At 34.7% G+C, this 17,966-nt stretch overlaps 3 protein-coding genes across 6 annotated transcripts; all 3 read right to left on the bottom strand.

The window, feature by feature from the left end:
- Positions 1 to 2,570, bottom strand: LOC132116125 (transcription factor 24-like). Its single transcript, XM_059524730.1, has 3 exons — positions 1,642 to 2,570; positions 867 to 1,321; positions 1 to 621 (listed from the first exon to the last, which is right to left on the bottom strand). Exons 2-3 carry the CDS (start codon positions 1,302 to 1,304, stop codon positions 520 to 522), a joined length of 540 nt encoding a protein of 179 aa, XP_059380713.1. The 5' UTR covers positions 1,305 to 1,321; positions 1,642 to 2,570; the 3' UTR covers positions 1 to 519.
- Positions 2,571 to 3,522: 952 nt separating this feature from the next.
- ppp1r42 (protein phosphatase 1, regulatory subunit 42) lies at positions 3,523 to 9,907 on the bottom strand. 4 transcript variants are annotated; one of them, XM_059524727.1, is made up of 10 exons: positions 9,769 to 9,907; positions 9,461 to 9,575; positions 8,718 to 8,891; positions 8,120 to 8,286; positions 7,820 to 7,958; positions 7,223 to 7,339; positions 5,650 to 5,767; positions 4,986 to 5,117; positions 4,497 to 4,629; positions 3,523 to 3,604 (listed from the first exon to the last, which is right to left on the bottom strand). In XM_059524727.1, the coding sequence occupies exons 3-10, from the start codon at positions 8,847 to 8,849 to the stop codon at positions 3,562 to 3,564; spliced, it is 981 nt and encodes a 326-aa protein (XP_059380710.1). In that variant the 5' UTR covers positions 8,850 to 8,891; positions 9,461 to 9,575; positions 9,769 to 9,907; the 3' UTR covers positions 3,523 to 3,561. The 4 variants fall into 4 exon arrangements, with proteins under 4 accessions (XP_059380710.1, XP_059380709.1, XP_059380712.1 ...); XM_059524726.1 differs by having other exon boundaries at positions 9,727 to 9,804; XM_059524729.1 differs by lacking the exons at positions 9,461 to 9,575; positions 9,769 to 9,907 and adding an exon at positions 9,349 to 9,412.
- A 3,067-nt stretch (positions 9,908 to 12,974) lies between these two features.
- cops5 (COP9 signalosome subunit 5) lies at positions 12,975 to 17,879 on the bottom strand. The gene is made up of 8 exons (XM_059524725.1): positions 17,537 to 17,879; positions 17,203 to 17,437; positions 16,044 to 16,172; positions 15,555 to 15,620; positions 15,363 to 15,448; positions 15,146 to 15,257; positions 13,693 to 13,841; positions 12,975 to 13,230 (listed from the first exon to the last, which is right to left on the bottom strand). Exons 1-8 carry the CDS (start codon positions 17,671 to 17,673, stop codon positions 13,140 to 13,142), a joined length of 1,005 nt encoding a protein of 334 aa, XP_059380708.1. The 5' UTR covers positions 17,674 to 17,879; the 3' UTR covers positions 12,975 to 13,139.
- Positions 17,880 to 17,966: the final 87 nt, after the last annotated feature.

Here is a 17,966-nt window from a genome sequence, read left to right as displayed (position 1 = left end):
TAATATTTAAGAATGATTTTATTCACTATTCCAAATGTGCTATTCAAACGAAAAGAGGAAGGAGGAAAGGGAGGAGAAAAGGGAATGATGATGCTATTGTTGCGATTCTGACAGACCACTTCACATGACGAATGTTAGGTTGTTCACACATGCATTTAGTGCAAATGTTGTAACAGAAAGTGCATAGCCGACAGCTGAAGCATAACAGCTCATCAACCCCACACACGAATTCCAGACAGTTACAAGTACAGAACTGCAGAAACAGAATTCTGAGCAGAAACCCAAGAGCACAAATTGTTTCATATTTTAATCTTATTTACATATTGGAAATAATTAGGATATATTAATATGCACAGTACTCAGTTGTTTGCATGGCACAATAATCATCATTTCAATGAATTTAGTTCAGTTGACGCGTAAAACAACCATGTTAAATTTTACAGACTACAACAAAATTACTAAAACAATAACTTTAACCTTCATTCTTCATTACCTCAAAAAGTCTTATGTGCAAACGATCTATGTTTGAGATGTTGATGAAGATGCCCCTTGATTTTCATTTGAGTTACCCAGGAACTGTCCAGAGGCACCGACATATAATCTTGAACGCATCGGCCATTTCTAAAAGAAAAAAGCGACAAATAGAAACACTTTTTAATGCACAGTTTTAAAACACAGTTTTAATGAATTGCTATGCGTAATAAAGTGGATATTTTCAAGAAGCCTTGACCTTAACCTTAAAGTCTCCTATTCAAAACTTTTAAGACTAAACACAAATGTTTTGTAAATTAAAATGTATAAAATCTCACAATATTTTCGGTGGCAAAGTTCACTTTAATTCTAAAATATAGGCTAATTCGACTTACTTTCACAGGATGTAAGTAGCCATCTCCCTTAAGTGAGTTCAAAGTTTCAGTTTGTTTTGTGTTGTCCTCTTCCATCCCTTCTTCTTGCAATGTTCTTGTTAAATGCGCTATGTATGTGGTTGCCAGTATCAAGACGTCGAGTTTGGAGAGTTTGGTGTCCGGTGGTACCGACGGCAGTGTTCTCTGGAGCTCGAGGAACGCATGTCTGAGCGTCTGGACGCGACTCCTTTCGCGCGCTGCGTTGGCTGCCGCGGGTCTACCTCTGCCACAGAGGCCACTAGACGGGACCACCCTGGTGCGGGACAGGGCCTCTGCGCGCCGGCTGCCCGCTGAGAGCGTGTCAGGACTGGGGCTCGAGTTAGGGCTTGATACGGGACTGTCATCCATAACTGTCACAGAACCAGTGCCATCCATACGAATCGACTGTCTTCCAACCATTGAAGTCACTTTTTAACCTGGTTAAAATTATAGCCTACATAAAAAACACACATTAGTAAATAGCCAAACAGGCACTTTTATTCAAATATGCGAGAATGACATGTCAAAAAACAGGTTACCGGCCGTGAGATTTAAAAAAAAACAAATCTCATGGCCAGTATGAGTCATTCAATGTCAAAGAAAGAAATATTAGACTAACAGACGCCTTCAGTGTTTATGTTTTTCATTAAATAATTTCAGCCGAGAACATAACGTTTTAATATATATCCATTTTAAGAATTAGGTTACATTGTAGCTATAGACAATGGGAAGTTATTAAAAATGTAAAGAAACATACCTGTATTGTTAAAAGTGCTGTCCTATAAAACACACATTAAGGCATGAAACCTTCAAAGCTCGGCAAAGAAATCCTGTTTAAAATAATAGTCCCTTTCTCGTTGCAAAATTATATATAACTAGTCGTGGTGCTGCGCGTGGAAGGTGGGGATATATGTCCGCGCACACGCACTGTCCTCACCTGAATGACTGCGTAAAGTCTCCTGAGCCTCTAATTTATCGGGGAACACAAAAAGCTGACAAGTGTTTCACTCCGGTGCAATTAATCAAAAGCCTTTAAAACTCTGGCAATTCGAGCCGATCTCCACTGTTTCCCTTAGCATCGGTCTGTAGGAGGGCACAGTTCATTTTTCGACGCCAGTGGCAGTATATTTCGGTCCACCCAGAGTTGCTTTGCAAACCACAACTTTTCAATATTATATGAAATATTGTTTATTAAATAAATAAATACCCATTTCCTCTTGATTGGCTTTGTTGGGTGAACATGAATGTGGTTTGTGAGACCCAAGCATTCTATTTTTAAGCTGTCAAACAAATTCTATCAGATCATCTGCACGGTGATCTTAACTCTTCTTTAACATTTTAAAAGGGATATTGATATTATAATTTTGAGCCGCAGACATCGGCTTCATTTCCTGGGACAAAGCCAATAAATAAACTCTAAACACTGCAATCAACTGGCATGCTTGAGGAAATACTTGTGAGACTCCTAAATTAATCATTCTGTTTTCCGCAAAACGGAGATGTGGGAGAATTAATGAATGGAATTATTCATAACATGTATATCTGAGACTGTTCTTAATAAACATTGTTTTTGTAAGGATGAAGTAACAGTATTGCCCCCAGGCCAATAATTATGAACCAGAGCAAATGAGGTTAAGTACGCTTCTCTGTCTAATTACTCTACATCTTTCAGAGGTTATTACCCTGGTGTAGATATTAGTATATTATACGCAGGGATTGCATTCATGCATTACTGTATTCAGCGCGTAGTATGTCTAAATGTTATTATAGAATCCGTTTTACATTTAATATAAATACCATTCCAGTTTAGAATGCAGTGTCCATGGTGTTTATAAGCTTGCTGTATAATGTGCAAGTTGAAATGAATCCTCAGTAAAAAGAAAAAAAACCCCGTATGAATCTAAATGATAAATGTGCAATTATAATATAAACTTTTTTAATCACTTAACTAGTAATTTCATGCTTTAAATTAGCTAATTTCATTAGCTAATTTAAAGCAGGATGCAGTGAGATTGGAGCATTAATTTGTTGAAGCACTTAAAAATATAATATATATATATATATATATATATATATATATATATATATATATATATATATAAAAGAAAAAGAAAAATACCAATCAGAAGGTATGTTTGATGATATAATTACCAAATAACTAAAAAGCACAATCAAACCTAAAAAAGAGAAAATTAAACTACATATGTAGTACAGTGTGCAATTTCAGACATTTTCAATGACATAAATTCTAATTTGAGATTTTGCTCTTAGCAATAACCAGAAAAAATAAAATCTAAAATCTATTTGTATTATATTGAATGAATAATATTATTGTATATATCTTGACCTCCTAAAGAATAATGTACAAAACATGGTGGTATTTAAAGATATTTTTCAGCATTTATTAAAGGCAAACAAATATTTAGATACACAATCTCAGAATTTTAAACAGAATATGAAAATGCAAAATAGGCAGTGTAAAAGAGAGTGTATTCTTACACAATGGAGAAGCTGCTCAGATATTCACATTTTATAAAACTATTAAAGCTTTACTGAACGTTTTCCAGAAAACTCCTAACACACAGATGACAAGCTAAGTGTGTATGTGAGCGATTGACTTTTGAGTCAATTTATAAAGGACACTGATAAAAGTTTTTTAATCAGTAGTTTCAGATTTTCAGAGTCTGCCTGTCCTCACAGGAATATACATCCCTCTTGACCTGTGAATGCATCAGAACAATCATGAATTATATTAAATGAAATGCTTTAAATTATCACAAAAGTACCCCACAAATTTGGTTGTCTTTCATGCTTTTGTGTTTTGTAATAATAGTAATAAAAACAGCCTAGAACATAATAAATGCTTTAAATACATGCTTTAAAACACGCTTCTGTAAATTATGACTAAATATCCTTCTGTTACTGGACCCCTATAATAACATAGTAAACAGCTAACTAGGACTTTAAACAACTGTCATTCAGCATTATCATTCCTATTACTCACACATTAGTGCCTTTGCTCGTGCAGTTTTTTCTTATAAGTACAGAAACATTCAGTTCATATTTATTGTAGTTACATCAACAAATAATTTCTGCATTTCAGAGGCCACACACTGGTAAATCAACTAAAATGATAAGTAACACGTTTAGGACATCAGACATCAAAAGGGAATGATTTGTGCAGTACAACTGTAGATTATGTCACATTACACAGCGCAGAGCAATTGTTAACCTCAGGCCAGTCTAAAGGAGAAAGCTGTTTATTTGCATAGGTGGGAAAAGTAAGACTCACACAACTTGATAAATAGCAGGCAGTTATACATCATGTCTGAAGGCAACATGTAACCTTACTCTGATAGCATTTATCCCAGAATCTATCTTCTTTTTTTAATGTAAGATGAGTTGTAAATATATATATATATATATATATATATATATATATATATATATAAAGTATATAAAAAGTATTTTTATTAATGTATTCAAATATAGCTGATAAAATTTGATAAAAACAAAAATTTTTTTTTAATCTTTTATTTTTTCATTGGCCGCAGATTATGTAAAGAATAAGGGAGTCTTGTTAATAGTACAGACATTTTTGTTTGTTTATACCTTCTTCCTCTGCTGTCTCCTTGTACTTGATCTGTCCGAAATGTGACGCCAGGCTTCCCATATTCTGACGGCTTACTCAGAGAGCTGCTGCGGTCATGGGCAAAGGGATGTTCGGGGCCCACGCGAAAGTCAGCTACAGCAAACAGGGGTTACTCACACATTGTCATAAAACTGAAACAAGGCTTACTTAAACACATACTGATTATATACAACAACAAAATGGGGAAATGTGTTAAAAGCAAGAAAATCTTGTGGATATTATAAATGACTGGAAAATTAAGAGAACAAAATGAAAGTGACAGTGCAGTGCACTCAGCTCAGAAATTCAGTAAATTAAATAATGTTAGGGCACTATTTTTCATAGTATGTAAAGTCATACTTCAATAATATATTTAACATTTATTTCGAGGGTCTATAATTAATTAATGGAAATAATTGTTAGTAACTGAATAAAAATGTAAAGAAAAAAATTGCAACAAATATTCATACTTGTAAGTTGATTCGTGATTTGTTCTTTGATGTTTTCTCCATCATCTAATTTCTTCTTTGCATCTTTAGAGGCTTTCCAGTTGATTAGAAACTGCCTAGACAGTTCGTTTATTTGTTTTCCATCAAGATCCTCTAAATACCAAGAAAAACATAGTTTCTTTGTATAATTTCACTAAAGAATTATAGAAAATTCATAAACAGTACAAAAACAACTGTTATTGAAATAACTATAATTAAAATGCTAAACATCACTGAAATGTTATTAAAAATTGTAAATAAAATAAATACATAAAATAATAAAATTAATTATAAGAATAAAAAATAATTAAATTACATAATGAAGGCCAAAAACGCCATTCATAAATAACGTCATATGACTCCATATTGGGGCTGTCAAAGCAATTAATCACATCCAAAATAAAATTGGTTTAAAAAGTTTACTTTTGTGTGTGTGTGTATATATATATATATATATATATATATATATATATATATATATATATATATATATATATATATATATATATATATATATATATATATGTATGTGTGTGTTTACTTATAGACACATTATGTAAACAAAAAGTTTTATTTCGGAGACAATTAATTGCGATTGATCGATTTGACAACCCTGCTCATCACAAGTTACGATGCTATTTCTCACCTAGAATTTTGCAGGCAGTTATTAGTCTGTCCCTGTATTTAGGTTTGTGAGACACAGGATTTCTATTCAGATCCAGTAGCCGCAGTTGAGACCACTGGCTGAACACCGTCTCTAATTCCTGAAAGCATAAATAAAGGCATAAAATTTTACTTTTAATCAGTATAAAACAAAATAATTAGTAGACACAGTAAATGACTATCATCTTCTCAAAACTTTCCAAAAAAGTAGTTGCATGCTGGAAAAATCCTACAACACTACAGAGATTTTGCAGATATAACAGGAGATGTGCATGGTTAAAAATTATCAGGGCATTATATTTAAGACAAAGAAGCCACAAGCATAAACATTTTCAGAAAAAAAAAATTCAGAGGGTAAAAAGTATAAACAAGACATCAGCTTGTTTTAATAAATACTGTCACTTGGACTGCGTGACTAACAAGTTCCCCTGGGCAGTAGTCCTCAAGCATGTTGTCTGCAGTGTATGTTTATCTAAGGACACATTAATCCAGGCTGGAAATATGAATACTCTCTGGACACGCTCTGATTGTTCATTGCCTTCCTGTCTCAACTAAAGTGCTTCCACTTTTCAGTCCGCGTGCAATCAGCTCTAGCGGGACCCCAGCGAGCCACGCTCTCAGGCTTTGATAAATGATCGTGTCAGGTCTGTCACTCTGAGGGCTTGGCTGGGAACTGCCCAGCGCCAAATTGCCCTCCCATGCGCGGGAGTGCTGAATACTGGGCTCTTTCCAGCCCCACACTGGGTTAATGATGGCCAGTTATGAACCTGTATTTGACCAGTGCTTCGATCCCTATCTGCACCGTCTGGCCGTGCGCCACTAACAGCCTCTGCAGAACCCATTTGTCACTCGGCTGACTGCCTGTCATAATCTATTTTAAAAATCCATAATGTTTCCACTGGAATTGGACCAAACTGTGTAAGGGAGGAATTGATCCTTTGGGTGCTGTCATCGCTGAATCAATAGTGGCAAAGGGGTTGTATAAATTAAAGGAGATATCTGCTAAACATGAAAGCTTCCTCTGACACAAGGATCACTATTATCAGTGGCAGTTGCTGAGATTGTCTTTTGAGCTGTTGGACAAAGTTACCAAGCTGCTTTTCTACAGAGGCGTTCGGAAAGTGTTCCTTCACCATTTTTTTTAGTTACTGAATGTGTGATATCAATAGGCTGGAAAATCCCTTTTCCAGAAAAGGTTACTTTTCAGCTTTAATTTCACTAAATGTTTGGCTCAAATTGGTTTTTAATACAAGACTGAAGTTTTAAGGGGCACTCAGTGTATTTCAGAGGAAAATCAGTTCACTAAGGAAGGAGGAAAACTTGTGCTTGTTTAAATTGTCAGCAGAAGCTGTCCCTGGAGACCAGCCCGCTGATTTGTTGAATAATTCTGACCCTGTGCAAGTCTGGAGACTGTTGGAAGGATTTGCAGGATTAGGTTTTGCACTGCTCTGCCTCTATCATCTCACACTTCATAGGAACATACAACTTTGTCATGGTTAGACAGAACAAAAATTCTTTATAAGTATCTTTTTTTATGGAAAAAAAATCACATTTACCAGTATGTCCTGTAGCTGGTTATCAGTAGCGTAAAGATGGGTCAGTTTTCGGAGAGGGGCCAACTCCCATATTTCATCAATGTTATTTTTGCTGATATTCAGAATGCACAGAGTTTCCTGAAAGAATTCAATATTAATATAATTAATAATGCACTTTAGATTTAAAACCAGTCCCACTTCAGGTGAGCCAATGAAGATTTCACTGTGTTCGTAAAAGGAGAGCATTTAGGAATCTCTTGGCAGGGATAAAATTGGGTGCACTTATACTTGCAATTTCATTAATTATCAAAATAAACAAAATTCCCAACTTTTCGGTTTGTTTTCCCATAGCCAGGGCAGTAAACACTCCCTGTTGATCTGTCAGACAAGGAGGCAGCCACAGAGAGCTCTTTTATCCTCATCAAATTTTGCACAGAACTGCTTTGATACACATCTTGGTCCACGAATCCTACGTCTCTCATCTGATTCTGACAAGCAAACTCTCAGGACATAGTGCTATATCAATCTAAATATAAAGTGCAGTAGAACGTAGATACCATGAAACACCCTCTGTAAGGCTTTTCACTGAGGTGAATGTTAAAGCAATGAAATACTTACAGAGAGGCTACAAATGGAACGGGGGTCAAAGACCAGCTTTTCTCCACAGGGTAGTTTCTGACCTTCCACATGCAGCTCCTTCAGGCTTTTCAGTTCATCTAATCCCTCCACCACAGTGATGCTGTTACCTCCCAAGAAACTCAAATATAGAAACATTACTAGTTAATCGTAGTTAACAGTAACATTCATTGCCTTTTAATAGTGCTGTATGTATATTTTCAATGGAAACTATTAACGTCACTGTTCGCATTTCAATGCAAGCAAGAATTTATTAATATGCTTGTACTATCATATACTTACAGTTTGGAGAGCTTATGGAGAGATGAGAGGTTCTCTATGCAAGAGATGTTGTTATTTTGCATATATAAGTGTGTAAGGTTTGAGGCGAATCCCAAATTGCAGATTTGTGATATTTGGTTGTCATATAGATAGAGGACTGTGAGGTTTCTGCACATTGATAGATCATCCTACAAATTATAAAGGGGAAAAATAATCAGAAAACAAACAACTCAAAAGTTCGGAATCAATTTTTTAAAAAGTTTTTTCAATAAGTCTCTTATGCTTACCAAGGCTGCGTTTATTTGATCAAAAATACAATAAAAAATATAATATTGTGAAATATTATTACAATCTAAAATAAAAGTTTTCTGGTTTACTACTGTATATTTTGAAATGTAATTAATTCCTGTGATTGCAAAGCTGAATTTTCAGCAGCCATGTTGAAAACTGTTTTTTTTTTTTGGAAACTGATTATTTGATTAATATAATTTTACCGTCACTATTGATCAATTTAATGCATATATGCCGGATAAATTTGTTTATTTTGATTATACTGTAATATTGAAATTGAAACTTGAATATTAAATGGAACTTTAATATGTTTGAACTAAAAACTTACAATGTCTTCTATACTTCTGTTTGAGAAGTTGAGATGGGTCAGCTTCTTCAGATACTGCTGGAGAGATTCGCTTCTGCAGGCTTTTGAGAAACTGTTTGATTTTGCGATCAGATGCACTGTTAGACGGACCATAATGACTGAGTGTGCAAAAATCTCACAGGATAGATTTCTCTTCTGCAGAACAGTATGTCAAGGGAAGAGGAAGATTTATGAGAAAACACTAAAGCAATGCATATAGAAACATAATCGAATACATTTTAAGCACTGACCTCAGAAGATTTTGATCAGAATGTCTTTAAATAAGGTATAATTGATGAAGTGACCATTATTTCTTTGATGATATGTATTTTTGAGACAGTATAGTCAATTGACCCTTAAACCTTTGTCAAAATACATATTTTTGAATAGTGGGAACCCGAGGCCAAAGGTGAAATGGACATGTGACCTAAGATTAGCATAAAGGGAGATCTCTGCTCCCCCCCAAAAAAGAAAGAAAAGGAACAACTGCAACAAAAAACAAACAAACAACAACAAAAAAAAAACAATCCAATCATCTTGAGATTTATATTGTCTGTAAGCTTTACCCTGCACATCTGCAGTGTTGTATTATATAAAACCAATCCAGACTTACAATAACACCTTACCAGAAAGGCCTCCTTGGAAAGACCTTGGATGATATTTTACTCCAAATGCTTGACAATACAGACATTGAACACTAGGACAGAAGTAAAGGGAATACATACATCAACACATGACAGCAGGTCGGTTTTACACTTGATCTCCGAGCAGTAGACTATGGGGAGATGACATGAAGAGCCTCTTAAAATCAATAACTTTCTGTGGTTAAACTCCAGGGAACTGGATGGAGACAGCAGTTTGCCAATCATTATAATATACTGCAGTATATTTAACAATATATTGAAATTTACACTCTTGTTACTAATAGACAAAGACAAGCAAATTAGGCTACTGGCATACAATTATAACCGCAAACAGAAAAGGCACCTACGAACAGCTGATAGAGTAGAAATAAAATGAAACTTTTTCTTACCTTAATCCACAAATCCTATAAATTAACTGTCGTCAGCTATGAACCCAACGTGGTTTGCTGCTGCAAAGTCTTTTCTCTTATCGGCTTTGTTTAGGAAGTGAGAGCTGATGTTGCCATGGCGACGAGACGCGAGCGCAAGGTCAGCTTGCACGTCAAAATGCGGCATGACGCATTCTCAACAGAAATAGTTACGTTTTTAATTGTTTTAAATTCCGTGCGAGTTTTAGAACACGATGTTCATCGCATTTATGTGTGAAAATTTGAAAGTATGCTTTTGCAGATGTTTTTGATAACATGTGTTTGTTATCAATAATTTAAAGCATTCATGTTTAAAATAAATTAAAATAATAACACAAATGAATGACCGGTCAATAATATAATTTAATTATTATTGTTATTATTTTTACACATGCATATACCTGTTATATGGCTGAGAAAAGAGAGACAGTGAGAGAAGCCAATATATATATTACTATTATTAATGGTATTTTAATCATAATAATTCATTATTATAATTATAAATATTTATTTTAAATGGTTCATGCAAAAATGAAAGTTTTCAAAAAAGGTACTTGTTCTCGCATCAACTTTGTGGATTTTTGCCTGAAGTTGTGTTGAGACAGTGTTTTTGCTCTTGTGATGATGACCAGGGTTTTATTCCATAGATGATTAGATTAAATAAATCATGAGTTCAGCCAAAAAAAGGTCATCAGGTCATCCAAAATGAGGATGAGTTTTTTTCTTAATCAGAACAGATTTGGAGAAATTTAGAATATCATCACTTGCTCACATATGGATCCTCTGCAGTGAATGGGTGCTTTCTCGGGATCCCCAAAGCACAATGGTGCTATGTGTCGGCACACTTCCCACAAGGTTATTGGCACCAACTTAAAAAAATTATAAAATGAAGAGATTAAATTACACACTAAAAAAAAACTAGTGGAGGATTGAAGAGAGAAAGACAATTGTTGGAAATGAAAAACTAGGATTAAACCAAAACCTCTGGCCACCCTTGAGGCTAAAGTAGACGAAACCCTGAAATCAGAAACCACGTTTATCAACTTCAGCTGGTAGAACCACACATTTCCCCAAATTTGCAATCTCAAACTGCTGCCCCTAATAATGCAGATCATTTTTAGAGAAGTGCCGTGGCTTCGGTGAACTGAGTCACTGCAGTGACCCATGTATTGTTATATTTGGTGGAGGAATGTGCTTCCTGAGACTGAGACTTGCCTCCATTTATGAATGCAGAATACTTGGCAGAAAGGAAATGTTGCTTTGGTTGGTTTAGGGATGCAGAGGGGGAGTACTGCCCTTTTCAGACTCTCCTCTGGAGCATTGAACACGTTTCACCTCCTCACTACCATGCTTGTTGAGATTATTATGGTCCAAAGAAAACATCAGTGCTACCAAATATCTTGAGGTCATTGGTCCCAAAGGCTAGTTTAAACATTAGCATTGTGATCAATAGTCACTGCCCATTATCTGTTCTCATCACTCAGATATATTCACTTAATCACATATCTATAGTTCATAATATTATTTTAAAACATGTTTTCTTTGGGTTCAGAAAATTAGAAAACATACTTTACAATTGAGTTAATGGATTTCACTGATGTTGGTTCACTCATAGAAATCATAATATACTTAGGCTTAGTTATATTTCAACTAATTTATACTCTTCTGCTCCTTATTCTTTACTGCAAGTATTAAAAAAAATGCTTATCTGGTGATGATTATAAGATTAATTTGTAATTCAAATGGGTGAAATACAGAACATATGCATAGGATTTTTTGATGACTATGATTTTAAAGGAATAGTTCATGCAAAAGTAAAAAAATTCTAAAAATGTACTTGCTCTCAGGTCATCAAATTTGTGGATTTTGTCCTGAAGTTGCAGCAAGAATGTTTTTACTTGTGATGACGACCAGTGTTTTATTCCGTAGATTAAATTAATTAAAGGAATAGTTCAGTCAGAAACGTAGCATAACATCACTTGCTCACCAATGGATCCTCTTCAGTGAATGGGTGCCATCAGAATTAAAGTCCAAACAGCTGATAAGAACAACACAATAATCAACAAATAACACAACTCTAGTCCATCAATTTGTGGAAATATGCATTTTTTTAATATGCACAAATCCATCATTAAGACTTTTTAATCGTTTCCTCTTTCCACATGATTAATTTTTAGTCTGGAATGGATTACTTGTGGATTATTGTGATGTTTTATCAGATGTTTGAACTCTCATTATTATGGCACCCATTCGCTTAAGATGATCCACTGTTGAACAAGTGATTTTTTTGAACAAACAAACTACATTTTGGATGGCCTGATGATGAATACATTTTCATTAAATTAAAGTTTCTGGCTGAACTATGGCTTTAATTAATTCAATACTCTATGGAATAAAAAAATTGGACTTCATCACAAGAGCAAAAAACACACACTCTCACTACAACTTCAGGCCAAAATCTACAAATTGCATAGTGCATAATTGAACAGACTGATGCTTTCCGGAACACAACAGAAATCTTAAAATTAGTACAATGATGTGGGGTACAAAAATGTGCATGAATATGAAGTCAGCACTGTTGTCTGTAAGAAAATGCAGGCACGTGTGTGTGCATGTAACCACACAGGCGTTGAGTGTCTGCAGCGATAAAGAGCAGACACGCAGGGCTGAATAGACTCCACTGTATCGGGCTCCTGTTCCTGTGATGCATCAGTGACAGGCCACAGCGGAACGCTCAGAAACCTGAAGGACTGTGTACAACACAGAGACAACCTGCACAGGGTCGTCCTGACAGATGCGCTGCGGCCATGCCAAGCTGTGTTTATCTTTGGGCTGTTGAGTTTGTTATTCCATTATGTAATGCTATGACTGGCAAATATGAAAATGACCTCTTGTGGAGCACTGTGGTTTTTGTTAAATATAAATGTTGAATACTGCTGTTACAGCTCCCGACACAAGCTATGGGAAATGGGAACGGTGCTGTACCGTGTTACACACTGAACCCAGAGGAGAATATATTTCAAATGTCTAAGCACTAAGGAAAACTCATTTGTCTTGATCTAAAAGACAGCTTTGACGATGAGCTGGGCGAGTTATAATTTCAGACAAGACTTTAGCAGTAAATGTGATAAAATGAATTGCAAGTAAATTAAGATGAGGCAAAGAAACACCTACTGTCTGTCAACGAATCAACCTGAACAACATTTATTTCTTTGTTTAAACAAATGATAAATGATGCAAACAATCCTACAGGAGAATTCCTTTGAATCTTTCAAAGCAGAATCTGAACGAAAGAACACATAACTAAGCAAACACTGCATGTGAAGTCATCTAACTTCAGTTCCTTGACTTGTTCAATTGGAAGATGTGTTCACTTGATTGAAGAGTTTATCTTTGATAACCTGGGACATCAAACCATGAATTGCTTCAATGGTTGTCTTGCAGCTGAAAAGCAAAGAAAGATGTCTGATCATGTTATCAAAATCAAAAAGTGGGGACCCTTGCACCTAAACAGACACTACCCAAGTCATCTATAAGCTCACACAAAATAAATATAAATAAATGTGAAATTAAAAATAAATAAATGAAATAAGTAAATAAATAATCTTTCATGAAGAAAAATAAAAAAAGAAAAGAATAAATATGACGTCAGTTTTTTTAAAATAAATAAATATGAATAAATGTGAAGTCAATATTATATTTTCAATACTCAAATGACACAAATTTACCCTCCTGCCACATAAATAAATATATATATATATATAACAACATGCATGACATCTGAAAATAAATAAACTTGCCTTGGCTTGTTTTTTTTTTTTTTATTTCCACTTATTTATACTATCATAACTCACAATATATTTTTAATGGAAAAATGTAATACTGAATTGATAGGGATTGTTTTACCTGTCACGTGTTGCTTTTGCAAGTTTGTCCTCAGATTTCCTATCATGAGTATCTAAGCCCAACATGAAACTGCCTCGTCCCAGTTGAGCTTCTGCCTGCTCGAGCTTCTCAGACAAGTCAAACACCTGTCCAGTGGTGTAGTCTGCATTCTGAAGGAGCAAGAGCCATTAACACCACAATTCCACTTGCTCTAGCTTCATTTCACAATTTCACAACAATACTTAAACCTTCACAGCATGCATTCCAATGATAATCAATTAAGCAGGTTGTTGAATTGTTTGCTCAAGCCTCCTGAATGAGGTCTCAAGCGTTTGCAGAAGGTGAGGTTGTACACTGCCCAGACGAGGATTCATAATAAAGACAGACTCAGTGTCTTACGATCTCGGTCTGTGGTGACCACGTAATCACTGACAACACTTCTTCGATGGTGAAGCAAGTCACTTTTGACAAGTAGTCAATTTATCTCTAACAGAGCTCTGAGGCTGCTGTTTAGTTAAACAAAGCTCATGACAGAAAGTCATAGTCAACAACGACAAGCTTTCAAAACTAATAGGTAGGAAAACAAAAGCAGCATCTACAAATATTAATCATGCGCACAAGTTGTCAACAAACCCCTGACATATTATTGATCTCCTGCACATAAAATACTTGTACCCTTCAGAATCCAAAACATTTTCAGGATGATAACGATAACAATTACGTAATATTTTTATACGAACAAGAAACAAGATATAGAGATAACAGTACAATGACAAACAGATGAATACTGTTCTGGTTATATCCCAGAAATGCTAGCTAATGTTATTGCACTGGACTAAAATATACTTATTTTGCTCATTTAGGGTTAAACAACTTGCTAACATTTTTTCACATAATATTTAGCTAATTTTTCCACATTGCTACATTTCGGTGTCTCCAGTCAAAAATGACAGGCCTATATAAAATAACTTTAAAATATCATGTTACGCTATATTATGACCAAGTACTAAATTCAATCTTTTTACCAACTTGTTTTCTTTTGATTGTAACAGTTTTGTATTTCTCTTCGGAACTGACTGATTTTAGACTGATTGAGTAAATAATGCTTGTTTTCAATCAGTGCAAATATGACATGTAGTCTCTCAATTAAATTAACCTGAAAGCATTATAATTATAAAACAATTAGCAAAGTATTTTTTGATGAGTATAGCACAGAAAAGAACCACGCTCAGATCAATGAATCTATGAACAGTCAGTTCTAAAAAAAGAAATACAAAATCTGTGCTCACTGCATAATGAGAGATTTATAACCATTTTTTTTAAGGTCTGTTATTTTTGTCCAGGAACACCAAATTAGGTGAAAGTATTTTCAGCACAAGCACAAGGGTTGAATATCTAAATATCTAAAATGACTCAAGATTTCTGCACATATTGCTATATGAAATACAATAATGTAATAAAAGACAGTACATACTGTCAGAAGGCTGGAGGAGCTCAAAGTGTTGACCCAATACTTATTCCACAACAGCTCTAGGAGTTTGCGGTCCAGGGAAGACTTAAAATAAGACACTTCTAAAGCATAGTACCTAAAATCACAAAACAGTTCATGGTAAATCTCCCATATTTTAAAGCAAAGTCAATAAAATGAAATCAGTTTCCATGTATAAATAAGTGCATAAAAAAAAGCTTACTGTTTGCAGTGCACTCCAAAGTCCTCAATCTTGTTAAGTGGTATCGTTTGGTATTCAGATGGACCCTCATCTGGAGGCTTGTAACCCTAGCATTAAAAATTTAAATATGTGATGAAAAATCATATCAAACTCATATAAATGAATAGACACATACATATGAAATACTAGACGGTTACTAAAAAATGTTCCTACCTTCGGATATGTCCTGAACGCTCCGAGATTAACCTTCCCTGCGGATATAGTCCTTGTGGGATCAATCTGAGAAGGATGAAAATTTACAAGGACTGTAATAAGCAAAACAATTCAGTCAAATATAACAAATAAAAACACTGGGCTGCCAGTTTAGCAAGTGAAAGTTATGAGCACCAGCTCGCTATTTGCCCTCAGCACAAAATAAGCAATAGCAGCGAAGGGTAAACTGTATAATGTATTCAGTTACAAAGCCAACACCCATTAATCAGACACCACGACAAAAATGTCACCAAACTCATTTGTATTTTAGGGGTCAATTACGGATCAGTGATATTACTGAATTTAAACTGATACTTTAACAATTTCGTAGCTGAGCTATTTTCCCCCTCTGTCTTCAGAGATTGATGGGAACAGGGTTTAGAGAGGACTTTGCAAAATCTGCCCTAATGCAAAATAAGCATCCAGTTTAACATTTTTAACAGCTCTTACCACTACTGCGACAAAGGGCTCTTGAAACTGCTGGTTAAGCATCTGAGTGCTGACATCTATGCCTGAAAGCCAGCAGCCGTATCCAGGATGACTGTGGTACCATCCAATGGCATTCTCCAACCGCCCTACCTAAATGAATTCAGAAATGATGAGCTTCAGACTTACTAATATATAATCATATGCTGGTCATAACATTAATGGGGAGTTCATGCATAAATTATCTATGAATGTATAGCGTATATTGTAGTTCATGTGACTGTTAACTGTAACTTAGTTTTTAATTACCTTTTTTAAATGGTCTTTTTGTGATAAACACATTTTTATGCAATTGTCCCATGTAGTCACATTATGAAAACTGAATGCATAATAATTCTAAAAGTATTAGTAAAACATTTAGAGGAATACAGCACATCACACCAAGATGCAGCATACACAATACATGTTTATTTTAGTTCTTATGACTGTTAACCACTTACTTACTGATTTGTACTATTTTTAAATAACCTTTTTGCCTTCAATAATTAATTTCAAATGGTCTTTTTAAGTGGTAAATATCTTTTTAAGTACAAATATCCCATATAAGCTCTCATTTGATATTAGATATTAAAATAGTAATGTGTTGTAATTATAGGAGTGAAATATTTTGGATGAGTATAGAATATAACACAAAGACGCAGCATACATAATTTGTGTAGGTTTGATTTCTGTGAATAGTCACCATTTATTAATTATTTTAAATCACGTTTGCGCTTTTATTGATTTATTTTAAGTGGTACTGTGATGTGATATTTTAGAAGTGCATATATTCCATGTAGTCTGTCGGTTAACATAAGATGAATATTAATTATAAATGAATTAGTCAGATATTTTTGGATGAGTATCATATATATATATATATATATATATATATATATATATATATATATATATATATATATATATATATATGATACTCATCCAAAAAAAAAAAAAAAATATATATATATATATATAATGGATATTAGTAGCACACTGCACCACAGAAAAACTTCAGATTCAACATATGCAATATACCTGCAATATAAAGCTGTGGATACTTACATATTTAAAAGCAAAGTGTGGATTTGTTCTTATTATTTGCCTTATATGAATTTTAGACAGTGCAAATGGGTTAGTGTACCTGTTTAGCATTCTCTATATAAGCAGCCATGTATTCATAGGCTGCAGCCTGAGCATTGACCCGCGTCTCAGTGCCCTCCACGGGCAGAGCGAAACTGTCCATGATGTTCATGGTCTCTCCATCCACCTTCCCCAGCATAAGTCCCATCACCTCAAGGTTTCCTCCAGATCGGGCATGCATCACCATCTTCAACAGTGCCAATGCTGATATCTTGCAGTATTTAAAATAATGATGGCTGTAAACAACAAAGCAGTATGGAGAACTGTTATTCATCAGTCGAAAACAATTGAAGCCTCTTGAAGAGGAATAGATTCGGATAGTGTGGTAAACTCACTCTTTAGTCCACGGTTTGGCTGCCAGAATTTCTTGTTGTTGTTTTTTATCATACTTATATATTTCATCAATACTCTGAACTTCCTGCATGCTGTTTGACAGCTCCCATGTTTTCATCGCTATGCTACTGCCAGCCATAGCTAGAGTCGGGTTTTACGTCCGGATTAACTATAACGAAGTATGTTCAATACTAACGTTACTTGTAATTTACGAGATTTAAAATACTAGATAATATCGCAATGCGTTTAGTTTATCTAAAATTGTAAACGCAGCGTTTAGTAATCATTCACAAAGCTCTTCTCTGTCCCTTTACTGACCAACTCTGAGACTGAGTGAAGCTAGCGACCAAACGCGTTACGGAGGAATTATATTTGTGTCAAAATAAAGCTCTCAAAGTATTTCGACACTTATGGTTGTTAAATTCGCTTTTC

Source organism: Carassius carassius, chromosome 35 (genome assembly GCF_963082965.1).
Source record: "Carassius carassius chromosome 35, fCarCar2.1, whole genome shotgun sequence".
Taxonomy (NCBI): domain Eukaryota; kingdom Metazoa; phylum Chordata; class Actinopteri; order Cypriniformes; family Cyprinidae; genus Carassius; species Carassius carassius.
The sequence above is the reverse complement of the archived record's forward strand: the minus strand, read 5'-3'. Positions and strand labels throughout refer to the sequence as shown.

What these genes read in the sequence shown, in the direction of transcription:
- cops5 (XM_059524725.1), bottom strand. Translation starts at nt 17,673, where the DNA reads ATGGCTGGCAGTAGCATAGCGATGAAAACATGGGAGCTGTCAAACAGC. An exon ending in GCCAAACCGTGGACTAAAGA is followed by an intron (nt 17,438 to 17,536) that starts GTGAGTTTACCA and finishes TGTTGTTTACAG; the next exon opens with CCATCATTATTTTAAATACT. An exon ending in GCTCCTCCAGCCTTCTGACA is followed by an intron (nt 13,842 to 15,145) that starts GTATGTACTGTC and finishes TTGCTCCTTCAG; the next exon opens with AATGCAGACTACACCACTGG.
- ppp1r42 (XM_059524727.1), bottom strand. Translation starts at nt 8,849, where the DNA reads ATGGTCCGTCTAACAGTGCATCTGATCGCAAAATCAAACAGTTTCTCA. An exon ending in GTTCCATTTGTAGCCTCTCT is followed by an intron (nt 7,340 to 7,819) that starts GTAAGTATTTCA and finishes GAATTCTTTCAG; the next exon opens with GAAACTCTGTGCATTCTGAA. An exon ending in AACTGCCTGCAAAATTCTAG is followed by an intron (nt 5,118 to 5,649) that starts GTGAGAAATAGC and finishes CTTGGTATTTAG; the next exon opens with AGGATCTTGATGGAAAACAA.
- LOC132116125 (XM_059524730.1), bottom strand. Translation starts at nt 1,304, where the DNA reads ATGGTTGGAAGACAGTCGATTCGTATGGATGGCACTGGTTCTGTGACA. An exon ending in GCTACTTACATCCTGTGAAA is followed by an intron (nt 622 to 866) that starts GTAAGTCGAATT and finishes TTTTTCTTTTAG; the next exon opens with AAATGGCCGATGCGTTCAAG.